The sequence below is a fragment of the Cryphonectria parasitica genome (assembly GCF_011745365.1).
Source record: "Cryphonectria parasitica EP155 unplaced genomic scaffold M406scaffold_4, whole genome shotgun sequence".
Taxonomy (NCBI): Eukaryota; Fungi; Ascomycota; class Sordariomycetes; order Diaporthales; family Cryphonectriaceae; genus Cryphonectria; species Cryphonectria parasitica.
The window spans coordinates 3718835-3740615 of NW_024468912.1; the positions used below are offsets into that span (position 1 = coordinate 3718835).

Sequence of the window (21781 nt, forward strand, 5' to 3'; positions counted from 1 at the left end):
CAATGCTCCTCTTACATTCCGGACCATGGCGTGTACCAACTCACACTCAAGACCCGGAGCGCGTGTCTCGTATGCGATTAACACCTAATGATTCCATGAAAAGGATCCCATTTTTTTTCTTTTCTTATCAAGTGCTTGTCTTCCATGACCAGCTACACCTCTCGTCGTGCGACCTCCACCAAGTGAAACATGTCGCGTGATTTCCTACCTGATCCGGTACCGGGACGTAGTGACGGGTAGATCACCCGGCCCGAAGCGAGGATAGCACACGAGAATAGGCCATAAAAAGCTCTCATATGAGATCATCATAAATCACTAGACCAAATCCTGCTCTCTCAGCCCCTCTGCCTGCCGATCCTTCGAAAGTCAAGCACTATCTCGCCCAGCAGATCCGTCCCCACTGTGGCGGCCAGCTCCGCAATCTTGGACTTGAGCGAGCCTAGGTCGTAGATAGTGTCACTGGTCCATATGACAGTCTCGCCTGTGGTGAAGAAGCCGTCGGACTGATCCGACAGCACGCGGATGTGATCGAGATCGGTTCTTTCGAGCTCGGCGAGAGTGGGAATGCCAGGCATGCTGCTGGTGAAGAGCGAGATGCCGTCGCTGTTGTCCTCGCTGTCTTCGTCCGTCTCTGGAGGAGTGTGTCGGTCATCGGCCGTGGCAACTGTACCCGCACCCTCCGAACCCTGTCGCTGCGCTCGCTCCTTTGACAGGCTGACATAAGGCTTGTCGTCAAAAATAACAAGTGCCTCCTTGTCCAAAAGGTCCCAGCCCAGGGTCTCTGGGTCCAGAACGTACTGCGGGCTGTAGTCGATCTTGTAGCGCATCTTTGGGCACGAGTGGATATAATATCCCGGGTACCAGTAGCGGTACCCTCCCTCCATAGCCAGCGCGATCTCCCTCAGGGCCCCGAGCTTTCCCGGCTGGTACTTATGTATTGACTCGTGATACATAAAGTAGACCGCGCTGACGGCATGGGGGAGCAGGTCCAGTACGCCGACCGCTACCAGCTTGCCATCGAGGCGGTAGCACTGGTGGAAAGAACCGACCTTGATCTCCCGTCCGTCCGGGTTTGTGTACGTCCCTGGTCTGACGGGCGAGGCGCAGAGAAACCGTTTGAAGCCCGATCTTTGAATGCTGGACGGGTCCTCGCCGTGGACCACACGCTGGTAGTTCTCAAAGACGTCGAACTTCTCTTCCGTGAAGTCATCGGGCTCTAGGGTCACCTGGAGCTTATGCGCCGGCTGCAGAGGGGTCCTGAGAGCGTCGGCCTCGGCTTCATGGACTCTCTCGATTAGGTCGAAGGTCGTAGCGCGCTTTCGCGCCTGCTCCCGTGTGAGGGGATACCGACGCGCTGCCTCCTTCACATAGTCATCTCCAAGAACAGAGCTGTTGAACCGGTTCACGGCTTGTCGCTGGTCCCTGGATGGTTTGAACTCGGCCGAGTCGAGACGGAGGGTGTAATGTGGACAGCATGCTCTCTTCTGATTAGGCCGATATAGCAGTGTCCCTGAACGCCTCCAGCATCGGTCTATGAGCTGTTGATAGAACTGAGGGCTGAGGGAGGAACCAGAAGCATAGTATGAGTAGCCTGACCAGTGCAAAATGTCAGACAAAAGAGGCTCTAGACAATATACAAAGTCGCTGAGCTATGATGAATAGGGGATGCTCCTGTGGAGTACTGCACTTTGCGAGTATGGAAATCAAGGAGGCCCAGGGGGGATCTGTGACATGTTGCCAGTTGCTGGTGGTGATCATGGAATCTGAGCCTGGGGATGGAAGGAGAGGACGTGTGTTGGGAGGCGTGGGGGGACGGTCAAGGGTCGCTCTGCGACGAGAGAGATTCACGTTTACTAGACTGACCACTGCGACTCTTCCGGCAGTAACCACAGTCAGACGAGTTGCTGTAACCTGGATTCAAAGATATCGTTAGTTTGGCTCGGTAAAAACAAGAAAATGAAGATATTGAAAAACGCAAGTGTTCTAGCCAGATTGGCATCGCAGGGACGTGCTGATGAGGTGTGGGATGACAAGATTGACTTTGAAAATCATATGCAATACATAGATACAAGGCTGGGCAGGCAGTAGTAGTACATGGTGGCAGCATCTTTCATGAGGACAGTGATGATCTCAGGTCTCGAGACGAGAACCCCCCCCGCCCCCGAGAAAAAAAGAGAGGGAAAGACGAATGGTACGAGATCCCTTGCGCGCCACCAGGATGGCCTGATGATGACGATGATCTCATGATCTGCAGCTTGCAGCTCGGAGACGCCATCGTCGTCGTCGAGCCAGGCAAAGCCAAGGCAGAAAAGGATAGGCCGGCTGATGTTGGGTGGGGTGGGTTTGGGGGGGGGGGGGGTGGGTTGATGCATAGCGACTGGTGAGAGGTAACCTGAGATGGGGGAATGCCGTTACAGCAGCGACACAAGTGAAGGGCAGGGCAAGAAATCCTGTCGGGCTACTATGCACCTTGATAAGACGAGAGGACGAAGAGGTGAAGAAGGAAGAGACCAACAGCATCGCAGAAATTTGACACGAGTGCAGATGGTTGGCTGAGATGCAGTGGTGCGCCCTCGTTTATTCAGGGTACGAAGACTTACCTATTGGGGCGATGTAGGATAAAGTATCGTCAGGGATCTGGACTTTGGAGCTAGCCATGGCTGCCCTCCTCAGCCTGACAGCGTATGTGCTGTACCGGTGTAGCAGCACCAGGTCTGCAGCAATGCAACGGCCAGCCTCAACTCTCACACCTTTGGCTCTTTTTCCTGACCTCCCTTTTCTCTGCTGGGTGGAATGGTAGACGATGCGGTGCGGAACGGGACCGCTGGTGACAGGTGGGCCGGACAAAAGTAGCGTTTCCCTCACTTGTCAGATTGGGGAAATCATGGGGGAGAGTGGGGGAAGGGGCAATTGAAGCAAAGACAGGATGAGGTTGGCTCTTTGTGTGTGTGTGTGTGTGTGTGTCTCCCCCCTCTCTTAGATGGGTAAAGGTTATGTGAGAGGAAGACGCGACAATGAAAAGACGGACGAGGTCGCAGGAAGGACTGAGGACAGGTCGAAGCGGGGGCTAGGTCGGGTTGCGGGATGAGATGGTTCCTGATTCGCTGCGAGGTCTCGAACCACGCTCCACACGTTGGCTGCATACTCCTCCAAGTCCTGAACGCTGATAACAATATCACCCTCCCCAAGGTCTGGATCTCGAAGAAACAGAAGTCTGAACGACAATACCAACGCACCTCTAGAAACGTTGTAAGTTGTCGAACTCGTCTTCGTAATGGTGATTATTTGTCTCATTACGGGTGCCAACGCTCCTGGCGACCGAGTGGTGGTTGCTCCAGGTCGTTGGCCTCGCACCTCTTCCTCCCATTTCTCGAGAACAAGTTCCTGTCGTCTCGGATCGAACTTGACAAGTAGTACTATCTTTACGTCGTGATCAGACGCAGAAAACCACCACTCCATATCGCTGCGCAAATGCTGCCAGGGCTCAGAATTCCCGGCTTCTATAACAAGGGTTGGCCAAGCTCCTTTCGCTGCGCGCTCTGGCTTTGGGCCACCGGTAGAATCGCCTTCTCCAGCCCCGCCCCCGCCACTATTGCCATCGCTTCTTCCGTAACGTGTAGAAGCAGCCATTGTTCTCCATTCCCGATTTATACTCATTCGAAAAAGTTGAGCCATGTATTGTTGATAGAGCTCAGCATGGAGCCCTTCGTGAATGTCGGCAGGAATGACAATGTAAAGCTTTCGTGCGTTGTCGTCGTAACGCCGGAGACGGATCTTGGGCCGATTCAAATCCCAATTATCGACTAGGAGAGTAAAATCGCCAGGAGAGACATTCTCAGCAACGAGAAAATCTTCGGAAGTGAGACGAATCTTCTGATAGAGCTCTTCGATGTTCGTGAATCGCACTGTCGGTACCTTGATATCTTCAGATACCACAGAGGTAGGCGGGGTGGGGCTCGAAAGAGGTGATACCGACATAGTGGCTGTAGAGGATTGTGCGTTGTGGTAGTAGTAGTAGAAGAAGAATAAGAAGAAGAATAAGAAGAAGGTGTCAGCTCGGATGGCGATCGCGTTCGCTTGTTTTGTTAAGGTAGAAGCTGAATTGCGAGAATGGAGGCAGGCCGGGATACCCTTTGTCGAGGAAAAGCTGGCATGTGACTGCCTTTCCTCTAACTAGCTGACTGACCTACTCTGCACTATCGTAGTATGTTCTATGACATACTGTACCAGCAACCCCCGCCCCCCCCCCCCCCAAGCGCCCACATTGGCCACCACCTGCAGCCAGCGGAACATATCAACAGCGTGCCCCGTCAAATGAAGATGAACCTCGACCCTCCCCAGAGGCTCTTGAAAGTCATGTGGGCGGGAGGTGCCTATTCGTCACCAGATTCCAGAAGCCCATATACGTATCACCAACCGGCAAGTCCAACTCATGGCCGGTCTCACCTTTATGCTGCCCACCACACGTCACGGGTAGAACTACAGCGACAACAACAGCGACGAGGAGGGGCAGTGTCGACATTGCCACGCTGGACCTGCTAAGGGCAAGCCTCTTATTGATGTTATGTTTATGGATGCGACATGAGCCACTGTTGCAACGGCAGCCACGCTCTTTGGAGCTGTCGAGTTGTCAGAGACAGGCGATGCCGGCTTTTGCATCGCAGTGAGCTGCTTCGAACATGAAACGGGGTTCTCCAGTTGAAGGTCGTGGAGAGAGGGAATCAACACTGGGGGTCCAGGGCTGGCAGGTAGATACCTCTGACCCCTCAAGAGGGCCCCACCTCTGTGAGAGTACTTAAGCAATCTGTTGCAAGTCGTCGATGAGACCCTTTACATGCCCCAGGCCCGGCCTTCCGCAGACTCGACCATAGCACTTTTCTTTTATTACCTGCAGAGCGAGACAAGAGACAAGAGCCAGGGTTCTGCCTGCCGCTACCAGCCGTCTTCAAACTTTTCGACTAGAGATTGGTAGTGGCTTGTTCATCGGGTCTTCTTCTGACCTTACAAGGTTTTCTGTCAATACCTGTGGATATAAATTGTTGTTTGAGACCTTTTCACGAAAAGAGAGAAGAAAGAAGAAAAAGGCAGGCTGCCCACTCAACTGAGATACTAAAGCCCCCCTCCCACCCCCCCCAACACGTCTCTGTCTCTCTCAATCTTTTTTCAGTCTTGGGGACCACCAGCCCTACCAACCAGGTCGGACATGTATTGTGTGCGCGCCATCAGTTGGTAGGCTGCTAGAGTACCAGGTTACCAGCTCTTGACAGCGACCAAACGGCCGGGGTGTGCTGGGGCGTGCTGGGGCGTGTTGGGGACAAGGCTTCGTGAAGCACGGTCAGGTTAGGGATCTAGGTTCCTGAGCTCGACCTGGAAAGTACATGCTAGGCCCCTTCGCGAAGGTCCTGGGAGCACTTGGGGCGTGGCGCGACAGCAGGGGAGCAGTGGGGAAGGTACTACATAGTACTACGTCGAGTACTCGAGGTACTTACTTCCTTGTCTGGTTCCAGATCCAGATCCGTCCGGCAGCCCGGCTCCAGCCTAGCTCCATAACCTCTTTAAAAAATAAAAAAGCCATCCCGACTTTTCTCTGCCCTCTGCCCCTCCATCGTCTACTCTTGGAATGGCACGAGACAATCTGTTGCTCTTCCGGCGCTCCACGCCGCAAGAGCTCTGCCTGCCTGTCCCCAGCACTCTCGTCGCGTCTCATCACCCTACCTGACCAAGCTAAGGCACTGACGACAACAAGTCAACCCACCAAAGGCCCAAAGACCAGACAAGGCGCATAGCCCACGCCCACGCCCTTTTTGCAAAGATTCATCCCACAGCCCGCCACCACCACCATCCACGTAACTCGCATACCCAAGGAGCAAGACACACACAAATACACACACTCTCTCTCTCACACACACACTCTCACACTCATACCCAAAAAGAGCACGTATCTACCCACGCACCACACGGCACGGGACCGGACTGTCTCTTCCCTAGATCCGGTTCAGGTCAGGTCAAGCCCCCTCGGTCTGACGCACCGCCCCCATCCGTCGCGGCGCTGGCCCTACGCCCATTCCCTCCGGAAAGCCTTAGGTCCCAACTTCACCCATCGACCGGTCATCTCACCAACAAAACAAAGAGAAAAGAACCCCGCCTCGGGCAGGACCTCTGCAGCTCTGAGCGCAATCTGCAGCTGTTGGCCCCAATCCGTCCTCACAGCCAGTTCGTCCTGGAGCCAGCCAGCAGCCTTTCCGTCCCCCTTCTTCTGCTGCGTGCCCGTCAAGCTGCTGCCCCGGCTGCAACTTGACAGGCCGATGTACTACGACCCTGCTGCATTCCACACTGCACTGCACCCCACGGCGCATCGTCTGCCCCCTCGGTGGCGATCGTTGAGACCTAGACTCACTCTGTCGACCGATCAGCCCTCCGCAGGCACCACCTCGTCCAGCTGATCCACGCCCCTGCCTGCCACATCGTTGTCAACACTGACTCTGCGCCTGTCTCCTCGTTCGGGCTCGCCTGTCCGACCTCGCCCAAGACCTTTCCTCTGACAAAAGAATACTAGCTCGCGCATCTCTTTTGACCCTTTTCCTTCTTATTCTTGGCGTCGACCTCACTCCCCAGACGCTGGTCAAGGCTGTGTTCATTCAACTCGATCATCTACCCAGTGTTCACCCTTCATCATATCGACAATGTCTCTTAGAAGTAACTAAAGGACGTCAGGTCTTTGAGACTCTCTCTCTCTCTTCAACTGTACCCCTACCAGCAAACCAGGCCCTTTTGAGTCTCTGCTACCATCTCTTGTCTCTCGTTTTTGGACCGCCACGCTGCTTTTTTGGCGACGGTTGTCACACCCCTGTCGCCTCTTGTCTGTGCATATTGTCCGATACCCCATCTCGCCAACATGTCAGGGGGCGGTTCAAGCAGTCGTTCCATGGAGTCCCGGACCGGCCGGGACAAGCAACGTACGTCACAAGCCTAGGCCTTGCTCATTTGACCTACTGGATGCCATCTTCCAGAGCTTTTTTGGTGTTTTTGACTTGCCCAACTGACGCATCTGTTCCAGGCTACAACTCGAAAGGTGAACGTCTGGTCGCCGGTGTGGTTCCGTTGACCGAGGACAGGAAGTACGTCTTGTTAATACGGTCTACCAAAAGGAAGAATGGCTGGGTCCTGCCAAAGGGCGGCTGGGAGACGGACGAGGAGTGCGAGGAAGCTGCTATGCGAGAGGCTTGGGAGGAGGCTGGCATTGTAATCACCATCGACTATAACCTCGGCGACATTCCCGAGACGAGAAAGCCCAAGAAAGACAAGAAGGATGCTACCAAGTGTCTGTACCACTTCTACGAGGGCACAGTCACCGTGGAGGCCAAGGACTGGCCCGAAGCCGAGAAGCGAGAGCGCAGATGGATGACCTATTCCGAGGCAAAAGAGGCACTCAAGGACCGGCCAGAGCTTCTCGAAGCCCTCAAAGCCTCCGCCATCAAGAGGTAGCCTGGTCAACAGGCTGACAACACCATCCCGTCAACCACAAAACCCTATCTACCCACCTCTACATCCCGGGCTGTCGTCAGTCTTGCAAAGGCAGCACATCATCTCGGCTTGCGGAAAGTCATTCTGGCCTTCGTTGTGTCAGAGTTTCCACACCTTCGGGATAATCTCGTCGTCAGTGGCTCGATCAACTCCCCAGCAGGCTTCATATCTTTCCGTCTGCACATTCTGAAGATCCCTACTCATCTTATTTCTTTTGTGAAGGTTTCACGCATTAGAGGATTTTCTGTTTTCGGCTTGCGAGTCATTGTCATGCAATCAAATTCTGGGCGGATTGGGGAAAAAGCACAAAATACTTGGGGGCTTGTCTTTCGGAGCGGTCCTGGCTGTCCTCCTACCTCGCCATCTCGCCTCAAATGACAGGCAAAATGACCAACAGTCTGCAATTCTTCACAGGAGCATCACGGAGTTCTGGTCTAGGTTTATAGAGCGAGGACAGAAGAAGGAGAGAGAAAGAGAAGAGACCAAAAGAGAGAAAGTAAAACATAGTCTAGGGTGCTTAAAAGCTAGGGAAAAGTGATGGTCGAATTTTCATGAGTGAGACATCACGAATCAACGTTGGGGGTCACTTTAAATCGTCCTGAGTCGAATTGGGCATCAGACCCTTTGGACGACCAGCCTAGAGCTGGGTTTGTGTGTCTCCGTGCGAATTTAATCCGCTGGAGATGGGCGCTGGTGCACGTCCTTGAGGGACCTTGACTCGGCTTTTGAAGCCAAAGACTGATTGTGGCTGCAGCATTTTGTTTCGGGAGATATAGACTATTGGAGACGCTCAATGGGAGAGGCAGACATCTGCTAGAGGGGATCTCTGACAAAGATTAATGCGGAAGAGACACACTACAGACAATGAATGAAATCCTGGCATCTGCGAGAAGCGTATACGTGCCTTGTTCAAGTCTAATCTGGCAACAACACGACGCATGTAGGCCCTAAAGTTTGGAAAATTTCGTATCAACATGGCAAAATGCCTTTTTTTTACCCTCCCCCCTCCCCCCAACCCTTTGGAAGGGCAGTTGAGGACTATGGGAAGGTTTTTTTGGGTTTTTTGGGGGGGGGTTTTTTTATAAAAAAAATGTGGATTCCGCTCTAAGCTTCAGGGCTCGCTCAGTTGATACAATCTATTGGTAAAAGCTACACTCAAATAAACCACACGCCGAATCCAATGCTACCATTGAGCATACAAAAGCGCTTCCAGTGTGAGCAAACGTTGGCTCAAAAAATGCAAGACGTAATGGAGGGGAGCCCCCAGCCAATGCCACATAGACCTTGAGACGCCAAACCCCCTTTAATCCGTTAGACTTCTCCGTCATCTCAGTAGCTCGTCCGTGATGATGCTAGCATTGAGACCAGTAAGAGCCTCGGCGGCATCCAGCTTCTTGACAGCGGCGCGGTACTATGTGTGGAAACAAGGGTCAGTGGAAGGCACACACACACACACACACACACACACACAGTCAGAGAAGGATAGAACAGCGAAGCACTTACCTGGAAGATGAAATTCAGCACCAGCGACACGACCAGAGCAACACTCACGATCATTGGGCCGGCGAGGTTGTCAAAATCACGCCCGCTGCGCTCAATGATCATGTCCCGGCGCTGCTTGTGCATCACATAGCCCCATATGCCTGCAAAAGCAGCAATAGCCAGATACACGATGCCCATGGCCAGAGGGAGCAGGTCTGTTCCGGCGCCAGCAGCTGTGTAAAGGGCGACGGAGAGGCCGCCGAGGAGCACGCAGATGTGTTGCCACTTCATAAAGGTGCGCTCGTTGGCCAGCCAAACCTTGGGCTCGACCTTGAGCTCGCCCTGGTTTTTTATCCACACCTCGGGCTCGACGACGCCCTCGGGCATGACGCGGCTCTCCCGGCGCTGTTGGAACCGCGCATAGCGCGTTAAGATGGAGAAGCTGGGCATGATGGTGCCATAGCTTCTCTGCTGTTGTTGCCCGGTCTCTCGTTCCTCAGAAAGCTCGCCATTCTGCCTCGTAGCGGACTCGGCCGGCAGGGACGGTGACAGCGCTGCGGCTGCATTCTCTGTTGCCACACGCTCGGCCAGATATGACTTGCTCACAGGCGAGCTCTTAGACGGCACAAACGAGCCAATCTTGTTGCCAAGAAGACTTCCCACAACCTCTTCGTCTGCGGCCCGCCTCGCCTTCTTCTGCTCCTCCTCCTCGAAAGCATCCAGAGGTTCCCTGTGGATGTCCTTGTCCAGGTCGCTAAGCCAGAAAGGCAGAGCGTTGACATAATCGTCGAAGAGCACAGAGATGCCGTGGGCGAATTTCGAAAAGCGTTGTGCCGGGTAGACCAGGTGGGATGTCATCAGATCCTCGATCCACTCTGGCCTCTTGCGGCTGGGGTGCTCCTTCAGCTTGATCTCTAAGAGGGCGTAGGGGAATCTAGACACCTCACTCTGGTTGATCTCGCTGAAAGGGTAGCCCAAGTTTCTGTTATCGATGTCCAGCCGATGCCACTCGTTCGGGTCACGGCATGGCCGCCGCGGATCCAGTGTATCTTCTCGCACGAAACCCAGATCCGTATCTATGGAGATGCGAACACGATCATCGGCAGGCTTTTGGAACGCCGTACGCTTATAGTTCGCTCGTATCACTGGCTCCAGCTTGCGCTCCTTGATGAACTCCTGAATCCCATCCACAGTGGACTTGAACTTGGCGACCTCCTCGGCGCTGTGGCCCTGTGCCTCCATCTTCGAAATGGACTTTTCCATGTGGTACTCGCCGTCGATAAACTGCTTGATGTACTTGGCTTTGATAGTGAACTTCTTCTCTTCACTGCTGCCATTCTCGTGAACGATCTTCTGCTCAAGGAAGATCTGTGGCGACGAGCTCAATGAGCCGTACCATCTCAGCCGCAGTGACGATGCATCCGCGTCTCGTTTCAGCTTCTTGTTGTAGAGGTCAAATTTATTGTTGTCGAAGTAGAGCGAGGTCAAACTAGGGTCTTCGCTGCTGTCGACCTCCTTCGACGATGAATCGCTGTACACCAGGTTCGGCAGGCGGCGCAAAATGAAAGTTTTGACCTCGAGCAGGTTATCAGGGTGTACCCAGACTATAGAACCGTCAGCTTAGTGGGCCACAGGTAATTCGTCACAAAACTGCTTACACTTGTGTGCCGAGTACTTCTCTCCATTCTTCGTCTCTTGCAAGCCCTTGGATCCCTCGAGGTCGGCCAACAGCTCATCACTGATGCCCTCCTCCAGCTGCTGCTTGACGGTGAAGTATGCCAGCGACAGCCTGTGTATCATGGGCGCATACGCCTGCTCCGAGTTGAACGGCCGATCCGACAGGCTCTTCATCATCAGGGGGCGCATCTTGTAGCGCAGTCCCCGCTTGCGATCATGCTTCTTGACAATCTTCAAGAAGCCTGTATAGTTCAGGCTACTATACCTCTTCAGCTCATTGACATGATTCGTGATCCTGTCCAGCTCTGCCTCGAGCTCCTTCAGCGCGTGTGTCGTGTCGTCGCTGCGGGGCGCCGCGGCGGTCTCTTCCTCCCCCTGCTCGCCGCTGCTGCCCTGCCCACTCGTGGGAGAGGGCGTGGGCAGGCCCTTGAGCTTCTCGAAGGCAGCATCGGTGCGCTCGCGGAGCTCGCGGAACTTGGCCTCGTGGAATTCGGTGACCTTGCCGAGCTGGACGTTGAAGATCTCGTCGCTGAACCTAGTCTCGTCGTCCTCGGTCCACGAGCCGTCCTCCATGCCGTAGTCATCCTCGCGCAGCATGCTCTTCAACTTGGCGTAGTCGAGGTACTTGTCCTTCCATGGGTCGTACTCGGACGACGAGAGGGTCTTGCCGAAGCGCATCTTGGACAACCTGTGACGAGCTGTGCCGTCCGTGCCTGCACTCGAGCGTCTGTTATGATAACGAGATGGAGGAATAGGTAGTATAGGCCGCAGAGAAGCGGTTAAACCAGCTCAGCGTAATGTCTATCCAATTGGAGTATAATATGAATTGTCACAAATTAATCTGAAGCAAGGGAGCTCAAGGAAAAGGAAGAGTTCCAAGTTCCAACCTTGAAGAAAGAAGTCGCATTGGCGAATCGATGATGTTACCTAAAGAAAAGCTGTCCCGCCATCCCAGCAACTTATAGCCGGGGAGGACCCTGTATGTCTGCATGATAGTGTGGGGACCTTCCCTTGACCTATCAGACAGCCTTACCTTGCCACGTGCACTATTGCACACGGTTGTACTATGTACTGTGGCACACTCTTTGGCATGCAGCCACTATACTATCGTTTCGTACTATAGTACAGTATACAACTAGTATGCTGCAGCAGCATGTGTACTCAGGAACATGTACACAGTACTCAGTTCTTCATGTCATGGCCTGTACCTCCCCAAGTTTCGCAGACTCGGACAGTGTAATGCGACATACTGGGTAACAGTTGCTCGCTTGAGCCTCAATAAGCACAAAAGTTTGCATAGGAGGGAGGATATACTGCAACTTCTCTAAAAAAACGTTTAAAATTTTTTCCAGAGTATCAATGTCGTTTCTACAAGTCACAGTGAAAATACACAGCCTGAGCATATATGTCGTCGGCCTCTGCATCGAGGCAGCCATCTTGATCTACTTAATTGATATTTCAAATATTTTTTTTTTTTCAACCTAAGACTGTTAAATAACAAATACAAGTACACGCATGAGATAAAAAGAGAAGAGCTGAAAACAAGCAAGTGGAAAGCAATTTCTTGAATTATATAAATAAAAAAAAGGAAAGAAAAACCACGACAGAAGGCCGATCCGCGCACACGTTTCCCACAGAATTTTTAGGTATCAAAACGAAAGAAACGAAGTCAAAAAGTTTCCGCTCCCATTCTTCTTGATCATGGTATGCCTGCTGTGTCAACCCGTCCGAAATTGGCCTTAATCTTTTTTATCCCCTTTCTTTTCTCTTTTGCCCCGCACTCCGCCTTGATGTGAAATGGCCCGATCAAAGAAAGCACCATGCATGCAGGAAGAGAATCGTACAATCGTAAAAATATGGGTACCTGGTTTAGGAGGCAGCCACAGGGGTGATAGTGTGCATAACCTCCTGGGCGCTGCGTCGGACAATACCACCCGTCACAGGCAGGTTGGTGCTGTGCTCCAGGTACAGGTCGACCTCGCGAGCGGCCTGGCGACCTTCGTTGATACCCCTGATCACAAATTTTAGCAGCTGTTCTACATACATGTTATTATGCCAACGGGAGAAAGTTGTTGTACTCACCAGACAATCAACGACTGTCCGCGACGGCAATCACCGGCCGCAAACACACCTGGGATGTTGGTGTGGTATTTGCCCTGAGGTGTCTTGATGTTCTTCCTCTGATCAAGCTCGATGGCGTCGGCGAACACGCGCTGCTCGGGTCCCAAGAAGCCCATGGAGAGCAGGACCATGTCGGCAGGGAAGAACTCCTCGGAGCCCTCCTTGTCCTGGACGACCCAGCCGCCCTGCTCATTCTTGACCCACTCGACGCGCATCGTCTCGATGCCCTTGACACGCCCATTACCATCGTCGACAAAGCGCGCCGACTTGATGTTGTACTCACGTGGATCCTTGCCAGTGTGCTGTCGCACCTCTGTATGACCGTAGTCCACGCGGTAGATGCGAGGCCACTGTGGCCAAGGGTTGTCACGGGCACGGGTCTCGGGCGGCTGCGGGAGCAGCTCGAAGTTGACAACGGATTTCGCCCCGTGACGGACGGAGGTACCGATACAGTCATTACCGGTGTCACCACCACCAATGACAACGACGTGCTTGTCCTTGGCAGAGAGATAAGTGCCATCCTGAAGCTCAGAGTCCAGCAAGGACTTGGTGTTCTTGTGGAGGAACTCCATGGCAAAGTGGATACCCTCGAGGTTGCGGCCCTCGATGGGGAGATCTCGCGCGACCGTGGCTCCGGTGGCGACGATGACAGCGTCGTTCTGAGCTTTGAGGTCGTGAATCGTGATATCCTCGCCAATGGCAACACCGGTCTTGAACACGATACCCTCCTCGGCCATGAAGTCGGTTCGACGCTTGACAACGCGCTTGTCGAGCTTCATGTTTGGAATACCATACATGAGCAGACCTCCCAGGCGGTCGTTACGCTCATACAGCGTGACGAGGTGTCCAGCCCTGTTGAGCTGGTCGGCGGCTGCCAGGCCGGCAGGTCCAGAGCCGATGATAGCGACCTTCTTGCCAGTGCGGACCTTGGGAGGGCGCGGGACCATCCAGCCCATCTCAAAGCCCCTGTCAATAATGGCGCACTCGATGGACTTGATGCCGACAGGGTCCTCGTTGATGCCCAGGACGCAGGCTCCCTCGCAAGGGGCGGGGCAGACACGACCAGTGAACTCGGGGAAGTTGTTGGTCATGAGCAGACGGTTGAGAGCATCCTGCCACTGGTTTTGGAAGACCAGTTCGTTCCACTTGGGAATGATGTTCGAGATGGGACAGCCAGTATCAGACTGGCAGAAGGGGACACCGCAGTCCATGCAGCGAGCGGACTGATACTTCAGCTCATCCTCGTCCAGTCGGGAGGAGAGCTCGGCCCAATCCTTGACACGCGTCTTGGCATCACGGTACTTCTCGGCACGCCGGTGGTACTTCATGAAGCCCTTGGTCTTGTCGAGGACGAGCGCTTTTCTCCGCTTCTCAGCCTTCTCGTCGCCCATTGCCTCCTCCATGTCCTGGAGCGGGGAAGCCTTCTTCTTGTCCTCCTTCTTCGGGAGAATAGGCAGGTTGAGCTCAGCCTTCTTGGCCTCGGCAGCCTTGGCAGCCTCCTCCTGGAGGACTCGCTTATAGTCAACAGGTAGAACCTTGACAAAACGAGGCAGAATGCGGTTGAAGTCAACCAGAATGCGGGCAGCCAGCTCGGAGCCCGTGTAATGGTGGTGATCCTCAATCATGCCACGGACAAAGGCAATCTCCTGGGGGTCATCAATGCTGCAAGCCTCCACCATTTCGGTATTGAGCTTAGACATGAAGTCGTGGTCCTTGTCAAGGACGTACGCGATACCACCCGACATGCCTGCGGCGAAGTTTCGGCCCGTGCTACCAAGAATGATGATACGACCTCCGGTCATGTACTCGCAGCCGTGGTCGCCGACACCTTCGACGACGGCATGGGCTCCCGAGTTCCGGACGGCGAAACGCTCGGCGGCAACACCACGGAAGTAACAGTGGCCAGCCGTGGCACCGTAGAGACAGACGTTGCCGACGAGGATGTTCTCCTCAGCCTTGAATACGGCGGAGCGGGGAGGATAGATGATGACCCTGCCACCGCTGAGACCCTTGCCGACATAGTCGTTGGCATCGCCCTCCAGCTCAAGTGTCACGCCAGGAGCCAAAAATGCGCCGAATGATTGACCCGCAGATCCCTTGATGGAGACGTGAACAGTGTCGGCCGGAAGACCAGCCTCTCCGTAACGCTTCGAGATCTGGTAAGAGAGAGATGTACCCATAGCACGATCCGTGTTGATGATATCACACTCGATACGGCTCGGCAAACCCTTGTCCAGCGTGAGCTCCGCCTCGGAGATGAGCTTGTTGTCTAGGCGGACATAGAGGCGGTGGTCTTGCTTGCGAACGTTGAATGTGGCCACACCGGTACGCATCTTGTGGGCGGGGGTGAGCAGGAGAGACAGGTCAATGTTCTCCGTCTTGCGGGTCCTGAGGTCGTCTCGGACCTTGAGACACTCCACACGACCAACCATCTCGTTGACAGTTCTGAAGCCAAGCTGCGCCATGATCGCCCGCAGCTCGTTGGCAACATAGTAGAAGAAGTTGACGACCTCCTCGGGAGTTCCCTTGAACTTGGCACGCAGAACAGGGTCTTGGGTGGCGATTCCCACGGGGCAGGCTATATCGAATTAGCGACGGAATACCGGATAGATAGGAATAAGACTTACAGTTCAAGTGGCACTTCCGCATCATGATACAGCCCATTGCGATCAGAGGAGTGGTAGCAAAACCCCATTCCTCAGCGCCTAGCAAGCACGCTACTGCAACGTCCCTTCCTGTTCTGAGCTGACCGTCTGTCTGAACAACGACACGGCCACGGAGATCATTCAGGACGAGAGTCTGATGAGTCTCGGCAAGACCCAGCTCCCAGGGCAGACCAGCGTACTTGATACCAGTCCAACGAGAGGCACCGGTACCACCATCATGGCCAGAGATGAGAATGTGATCGGCCTTAGCCTTGGCGACACCAGCAGCGACGATGCCAACACCAGCCTCGGAGACAAGCTTGACGGAGACACGAGATCGTGGGCTGGAGCACTTGAGGTCATAGATGAGCTGCTTCAGATCCTCGATGGAGTAGATGTCGTGGTGAGGCGGTGGAGAAATCAGACCGACACCTGGTGTTGAGTGACGTGTACGAGCAATACTCTTGCTGACCTTGTGACCGGGCAGCTCGCCTCCTTCACCGGGTTTGGCGCCCTGGGCCATCTTGATCTGGAGCTCGTCAGAATCGCACAAATACGCAGAAGTAACACCGAATCTTCCGCTAGCCACTTGTTTAATTGCGGATCGTCGAGTGTCTCCGTTCTCGTCGACCTGGGAACGCTCAGGATCCTCACCACCCTCGCCGGTGTTGGATTTTCCGCCAAGGCGATTCATCGCAACGGCAAGAGTAGAATGAGACTCCATGGAGATGGAGCCATAGGACATGGCACCTGTGCAGAAACGCCGGACGATCTCGGTCCAGGGCTCGACCTGGTCGATCGGGATTGACTTGGACTCGTCGAAGTCGAAGTCCAGCATGCCTCTGAGCGTGCATTTCTTGATCTGCTCGTACTCGGATCTGGAATACGTCTCGTACGACTTATCATTCTTGTTGCGAACAGCGTCTTGGATGTTGGCGATGGAGGTAGGGTCGTTGATGTGAGCCTCACCACCGTCTCGCCAGTGGTACTCGCCGGACTCGGGTAGGCCGGGGACTCCAACGGTGTAGCGAGAGGGGAAGCCACGCTCATGAAGCCTGAAGGCGTCCTCGGCAATAAGATCGAAGGTGATACCCTTGATACGGGTCGTGGTGCCTCTGAAACACCGTTCGACAACGGTATCGTCCACACCCAGAGCCTCGAAGATCTGCGCGCCCTTGTAACTAGCCAACGTGGAAATGCCCATCTTACTCATCACCTTCAGAATACCACCGTCACAGGAGTGCTTGTAGTTCTGAATGAGGGCCTCATCGGACAAGTTCTTCTTGATGAGCTTCTCCCGGTTCAGCTTCAGGATACACTCCATGGCCAGGTAAGGGTTGACCGCATCAGCACCATAGCCGAGGAGGACACACATGTGGTGGACCTCGCGAGCCTCAGCAGTCTCGAGGACAATAGCAGCCATTGATCGCCACTTGTTGCTGATCAGGTGGTGGTGAACCATGCCAGAAGCCAAAAGAGCTGAGACGGCAACACGATCGGCCGAGGTGTTGCGGTCCGAGAGGATAATGATCCGATCTTTCGCCTCAATCGCGGCCGTGGCTTCGTTGCAGATGAAGTCGAGGTGTCGAACATAGCCCTCAACGCCGTCCTGCTTGGGGAAGGTGAGATCAATGACCTTGACTGTCCACTCAGGGTGGATCTTCGACAAGTTCCTCAGCGCGTTGAACTCGGGGATTGACAGGATGGGGCTCGGCAGGAGCAAACGACCGCACTGCGAAGAGTCCATCTCCAACAGGTTTCCTTGAGGGCCAACGTAGCATTCCAGAGACATGACAATAGACTCTCTGATAGGATCGATGGGAGGGTTGGTGACCTGAGCAAACAGCTGTCGGAAGTACTCGTACAGCATCCGCGGAGCCGGGGACAGGCATGCGAGAGGGGCATCGTTACCCATGGAGCCGAGAGCCTCCTTCTCGTCAGAGGCCATAGGAGCCAGTAGCAGGGAGACCTGCTCAAAGGTGTAGCCAAAGGCGAGAAGGAGAGGATCTTCCTGCAGCGGAAGAGTGTCAGGCTTGGCAGCCAGCTCGAGACTCTTATCGGCCGACATCGTATTGAGGACCGTGGGCATAGAGATGAGTTCGCTGTCGAGCCAAGAGCGGAAGTCTTGTCGGCTGGATACGGCCTCTTTCAGCTCACGATCATCAATGATGCGACCGGCCTTTGTGTCGACCAGCAGCATGCGACCCGGCTGCAGACGGCCCTTCTGGATGACACGCTCGGGCTCTACGTGGATAGTGCCAACCTCGGAGGCACAGATGATACGATCATCATCCATGACATAGTATCGGCAGGGTCTCAGACCATTTCGGTCAAGATTGGCGCCGCAGAAACGGCCATCAGCAAAGGTGAACAGAGCAGGGCCATCCCATGGCTCCATCTGGCAAGCGGCCCACTCGTAGAAAGCGGCCTTCTTGGGGTCCATGGAGGTATTACCCTGCCATGCCTCGGGGACCATTAGCATGACAGCCTCTGGCAGAGAGAGCACACCATTAATGGTGAGGAGCTCGAGGACATTATCGAAAGCAGCGGAGTCTGAGCCACCGTCCTCTACAATAGGATACAGCATCTCCAACTCATCCGCAAAAATGTCCGACTGCATCACACCCTCACGAGCCCTCATCCAGTTCTTGTTGCCACGGAGGGTGTTGATTTCACCTGCCTTTGTTTCAGCAAAATTGTGTGACTGGGTAGAAAATTTCCTCTATGAACTTACCGTTGTGAGCAGCCCACCGCAAAGGCTGCGCTCGGTCCCAAGAAGGAAATGTATTGGTGGAGAATCGTGAGTGCACCAGAGCGAAGTGCGCCTCGTAGTCGGCATTCACCAGGTCATGGTAATACTGGTAGACCTGGACAGGTGCCAACTGACCCTTGTACACAATGTTCTTGTTGGATAGGGAGCAGATGTAGAACCAGTTGTGCAGGCCAATGGTGTGCGTGGACCGCTTCCGGAGGACGTAGAGCTGTCTCTCAAAATGACGCTCGTCGAACTTCTCGAGATCGGCCGGCTCCGGCGCATTTCCGGCGCCATAAGCAGACGCGAGAACAACGAAGGGTTGCAGAATAGTAGGCTGCCGGCTGAGGGCGGCAGGTCCGAGCAGAGATGAATCCACAGGAGGCTCTCGCCACCCCAAAACTCGCAGGCCCAGTGACTCGGCAATATCTTCCAACTGCCGCTTCTGCTCCTGCAGGGTCTCTGGATCGGGATTGAAGAACAAGTTGCCTACGGCGTACTGGCCAGGAGGCGGAAGCTTGATGCCGACATCACGCTCGAAATTCTTGATGAAGAACTTGAATGGGATTGAGGTCATGACACCAGCACCATCACCATCTCGTGCATCAGAGCCCACAGCACCTCGGTGGGTCATGTTGCAGAGCAGATTACGAGCTTGCGAGTGTTAGCTTGATTGCTGCTATAAATGGCTCCACGAAGAGCTGAAGCTTACCATCGCTGACAATCTTGTGGCTTGGCTTGCCCTTGATGTTGCTGTGTTGTGTTAGCTAAGGCACGTCGCATATGAGCACAGGCAATAACATACCAGGCAAAACCGACACCGCACGCATCCTTTTCCAAAGAAGGGTCGTAGAGTCCCCTAGACAAATCTGTTAGTGATGGTTGGTAGGGAAGCAACTCTCAAAAGGCTGACTCACTGCTTCACCGGTAGGGCACCGGCCCATGAGCCATTGCCATCTTGCTGGTACTCAAAAGGCTTGTACGCCTCCAACTCAGCCTGCAAATGTACTTGTCGATCGTCGAAATCACTAGCCAAGCCCATGCTAGGCCACCACTCCGAGATAGTTGAGTGGTCGGTTTTGCGTACCCGTCGTAGGATTCAAAGCTGTCCCAATCAGGCAGGGACAAGCTTGCCGTCGATTGCAGAGCAGCAACACTGCCCTAGTGAACAGGTCTATCAGAGCAAACTGTTAGTTAATCACCAGTCAGGTCAGTCTTGGGATTATGCCAATCCGAGAGGTATCATCGAGAAGTCAGAGTCAAAGTCACAAGTCGGATCACACAATTCGCTTTCCCTGGATGGTCGGTCATTGAATGGCGCCTGAGATATAGTTTGGAGAGTAGGTCCCTGAAACTGCGGTGGTCGCTTTTTCTGTTTGTCCTGGGAGATGCGTTGGCGACGGGTATGGGAGCGTCCATAAAATGCTGCCCACGCGTGACCGAAAAGCTGCAATAGTTCCATGATTTGAGCTCAAATTGGGGCCCACTCTCGTGACGAGAAGATCCTCGCACAAATCGGAAGTGTTCTCCTGGATGGTGTGGGTGCAGCCGGTCAGTGGCAGGTTACCTTCTAGGAGAGAGGTCCGTACTGGCACCACCCTTTTCCTCCTAGGAAGGTTGGTGCGTGCCATCTTGGTGACATGGCAATGCACCCCAGCCAGGACGAGATAAGCGGCTCAGGTTCCATATCCCTCGAAATTCGTTGGCCGCATCAAGCGGAGAAATAAGCCGATCATTCGATTCGCACCTTCACGCACATTATGGTCGCGTGGGCTGAGAGATAGGCCCATGCACCAATGAGGTCACCCATGGGCCCAAGCTTGCAGGCCTCTAAGTGCGCACCAGTATAACTTCATCAAAAGTGAAGGAGGACAGTCCCGTCTTCCTGATGAGCTTTCCTTCCTTTCTTTTTGTTTTCTCGGTGGGTTTTTTTCTTCCTTGCTTTCTCTGCCCCTCTTTCTCACCCTGCATGGCTGATGTAGCTGATGTAGGTCAAGTCTGGATTGGGATTGTCGGAGACAGGAAGTTGTGTGACTAATGGACCAAGTTTAAGCCGTGCCTGACAATGTTGGAAAGCAACCCCAAGCACAGCAAAACGTGGGGCAGTGTGTGATTGATGCGGCATGTCCGAGGAGAGGTGTGAAAACTGTCGCTCTGCTGAAGGCGCAGCTACAGTCTTGTCTGTCTAGAGATTGTTTCAAGCGGGCAAGTGCGATCCGTGGCCAATTTCTGTCGCTGTGCATAGCATTGTCCGTTTGAATTCGGAGGACGTTGACGGTGAAAGCGTAGTGTAGAAGGTCGTGGTTTGACTTGACTCTTGGACTCCTCGATGTGGCAGAAGATGCGAGAGGGCATGGTTGGGACAAGAGGATTGATTGATCACTTACTGATGTGTAGATTCGCAGGCGAAGAGGAAGGGGATGGAGGCTTGTTCACAGAGAGGGTACGTGTGCAGAGCTGTTGTTTACAACTCAAGGGGGAGGGAGAGATGGGCTGTTTGTGGAGGGAAGGAGAGAGAAGAAAGTTGGTGCAAGGAGGGCAGGGCAAGTTTTCTACCTCACACTAGCCAAGCCTTCCGTTCCAGGTGAATATGCGATTAAATTCAGAGCAAGCAGATTGGTAGGGACAGGGAAGGCTATGGAGGGGAGGAGACCGATCGGAGCCTAGAGGGGCAACGCTGGGGAGTGAAAGAGAGGCGGCTACGTAGTGCAGCTACTAGGGTATGCCAGTTGCAGGGGTTGGAAGGTGGGGGTTTGAGAGCACAGGCAGTCCTGCCCCACAGACTACAGCTACAGTCGAGACAGAGAAGGGCGAGAGAAGGAGGAGGAGGAAAGTTCCTTTCTGACTGCATCCCCTCAAAAAGCCTCCAATAACAGAAGGTTCGCCCAGTGATATATACTGGCTTCCACAACACTTATTAATCCCCACGATTTCCCCAACCTCTGCTTACATTCTGCGCAAATTTATTTTCCATACTTGAATTGTTCCGTTTCCATCCATTTGTCCACTGCGTGGGCTCTACCGCACACCACAAAGAACCGGCGTTTTGGTAGACTGCGAGATCTGACATCTACATGGTAGCAAAAGCCAATCAAGACCACATTGGCACACAGCTGCAAGTTTAAATGCAACCCAGTTGTTTTTTTTTTCCAGGGTCTCAGAATCCAACAACCTCGGTACCTATGTACCGTGTACCCAAACTCTGGTCTTTCTTCTTGGTTATTGGTTCGTTGTACGCTCCGTTTCTCCCATACGCCGCTTTTTGGAGGAGCCCTCCAACCAAAGCATCATCCTCAACAGCTGCTGGCTTACCTCCACGATTTCAGATATAATTATTCGAATTGTGTGCTCGCTATGTTCGGTATCATCTTACTGAAGGAATGCTGTGATCCTTCTTTGTGGTTACAGGCGACCCCGACATCCCCCCACAAACTAGCTTGTGACACTAGTAAGGATCCTGCATATTACACAAACACCTTGCAGGGGATAGAAAAAGAGGAGTCACGTCAAGCTCCAGAGCTCCTCCCCTAAGCCAATCACCCGCCGCTTGTTTCCAAGGCCGATATCGCTGGAGAAAATA

At 53.8% G+C, this 21781-nt stretch overlaps 5 protein-coding genes across 5 annotated transcripts; 1 reads left to right on the top strand and 4 right to left on the bottom strand.

The window, feature by feature from the left end:
• Positions 1-126: 126 nt before the first annotated feature.
• Positions 127-1999, bottom strand: M406DRAFT_290615 (uncharacterized protein; the record flags this gene model as incomplete). The annotated part of the gene is made up of 2 exons (XM_040918914.1): positions 127-1591; positions 1849-1999. 2 exons carry the CDS (start codon positions 1997-1999, stop codon positions 336-338), a joined length of 1407 nt encoding a protein of 468 aa, XP_040777193.1. The 3' UTR covers positions 127-335.
• Positions 2000-3126: 1127 nt separating this feature from the next.
• On the bottom strand, positions 3127-3852 carry M406DRAFT_222325 (uncharacterized protein; the record flags this gene model as incomplete). Its single annotated transcript, XM_040915615.1, has 1 exon — positions 3127-3852. A coding segment is annotated over one exon (726 nt), but the record flags the coding sequence as incomplete, so codon positions are not given.
• A 2565-nt stretch (positions 3853-6417) lies between these two features.
• M406DRAFT_322285 (uncharacterized protein) lies at positions 6418-8405 on the top strand. Its single transcript, XM_040919619.1, has 2 exons — positions 6418-6956; positions 7058-8405. The coding sequence occupies exons 1-2, from the start codon at positions 6896-6898 to the stop codon at positions 7483-7485; spliced, it is 489 nt and encodes a 162-aa protein (XP_040777195.1). The 5' UTR covers positions 6418-6895; the 3' UTR covers positions 7486-8405.
• A 233-nt stretch (positions 8406-8638) lies between these two features.
• Positions 8639-11361, bottom strand: M406DRAFT_346232 (SPX-domain-containing protein; the record flags this gene model as incomplete). The annotated part of the gene is made up of 3 exons (XM_040922167.1): positions 8639-8935; positions 9028-10610; positions 10665-11361. The coding sequence occupies 3 exons, from the start codon at positions 11359-11361 to the stop codon at positions 8849-8851; spliced, it is 2367 nt and encodes a 788-aa protein (XP_040777196.1). The 3' UTR covers positions 8639-8848.
• Positions 11362-12125: 764 nt separating this feature from the next.
• On the bottom strand, positions 12126-19243 carry M406DRAFT_290625 (glutamate synthase; the record flags this gene model as incomplete). Its single annotated transcript, XM_040918915.1, has 7 exons — positions 12126-12694; positions 12766-15382; positions 15432-18125; positions 18184-18855; positions 18914-18954; positions 19007-19060; positions 19119-19243. The coding sequence occupies 7 exons, from the start codon at positions 19241-19243 to the stop codon at positions 12553-12555; spliced, it is 6345 nt and encodes a 2114-aa protein (XP_040777197.1). The 3' UTR covers positions 12126-12552.
• Between the last annotated feature and the right edge of the window lie 2538 nt (positions 19244-21781).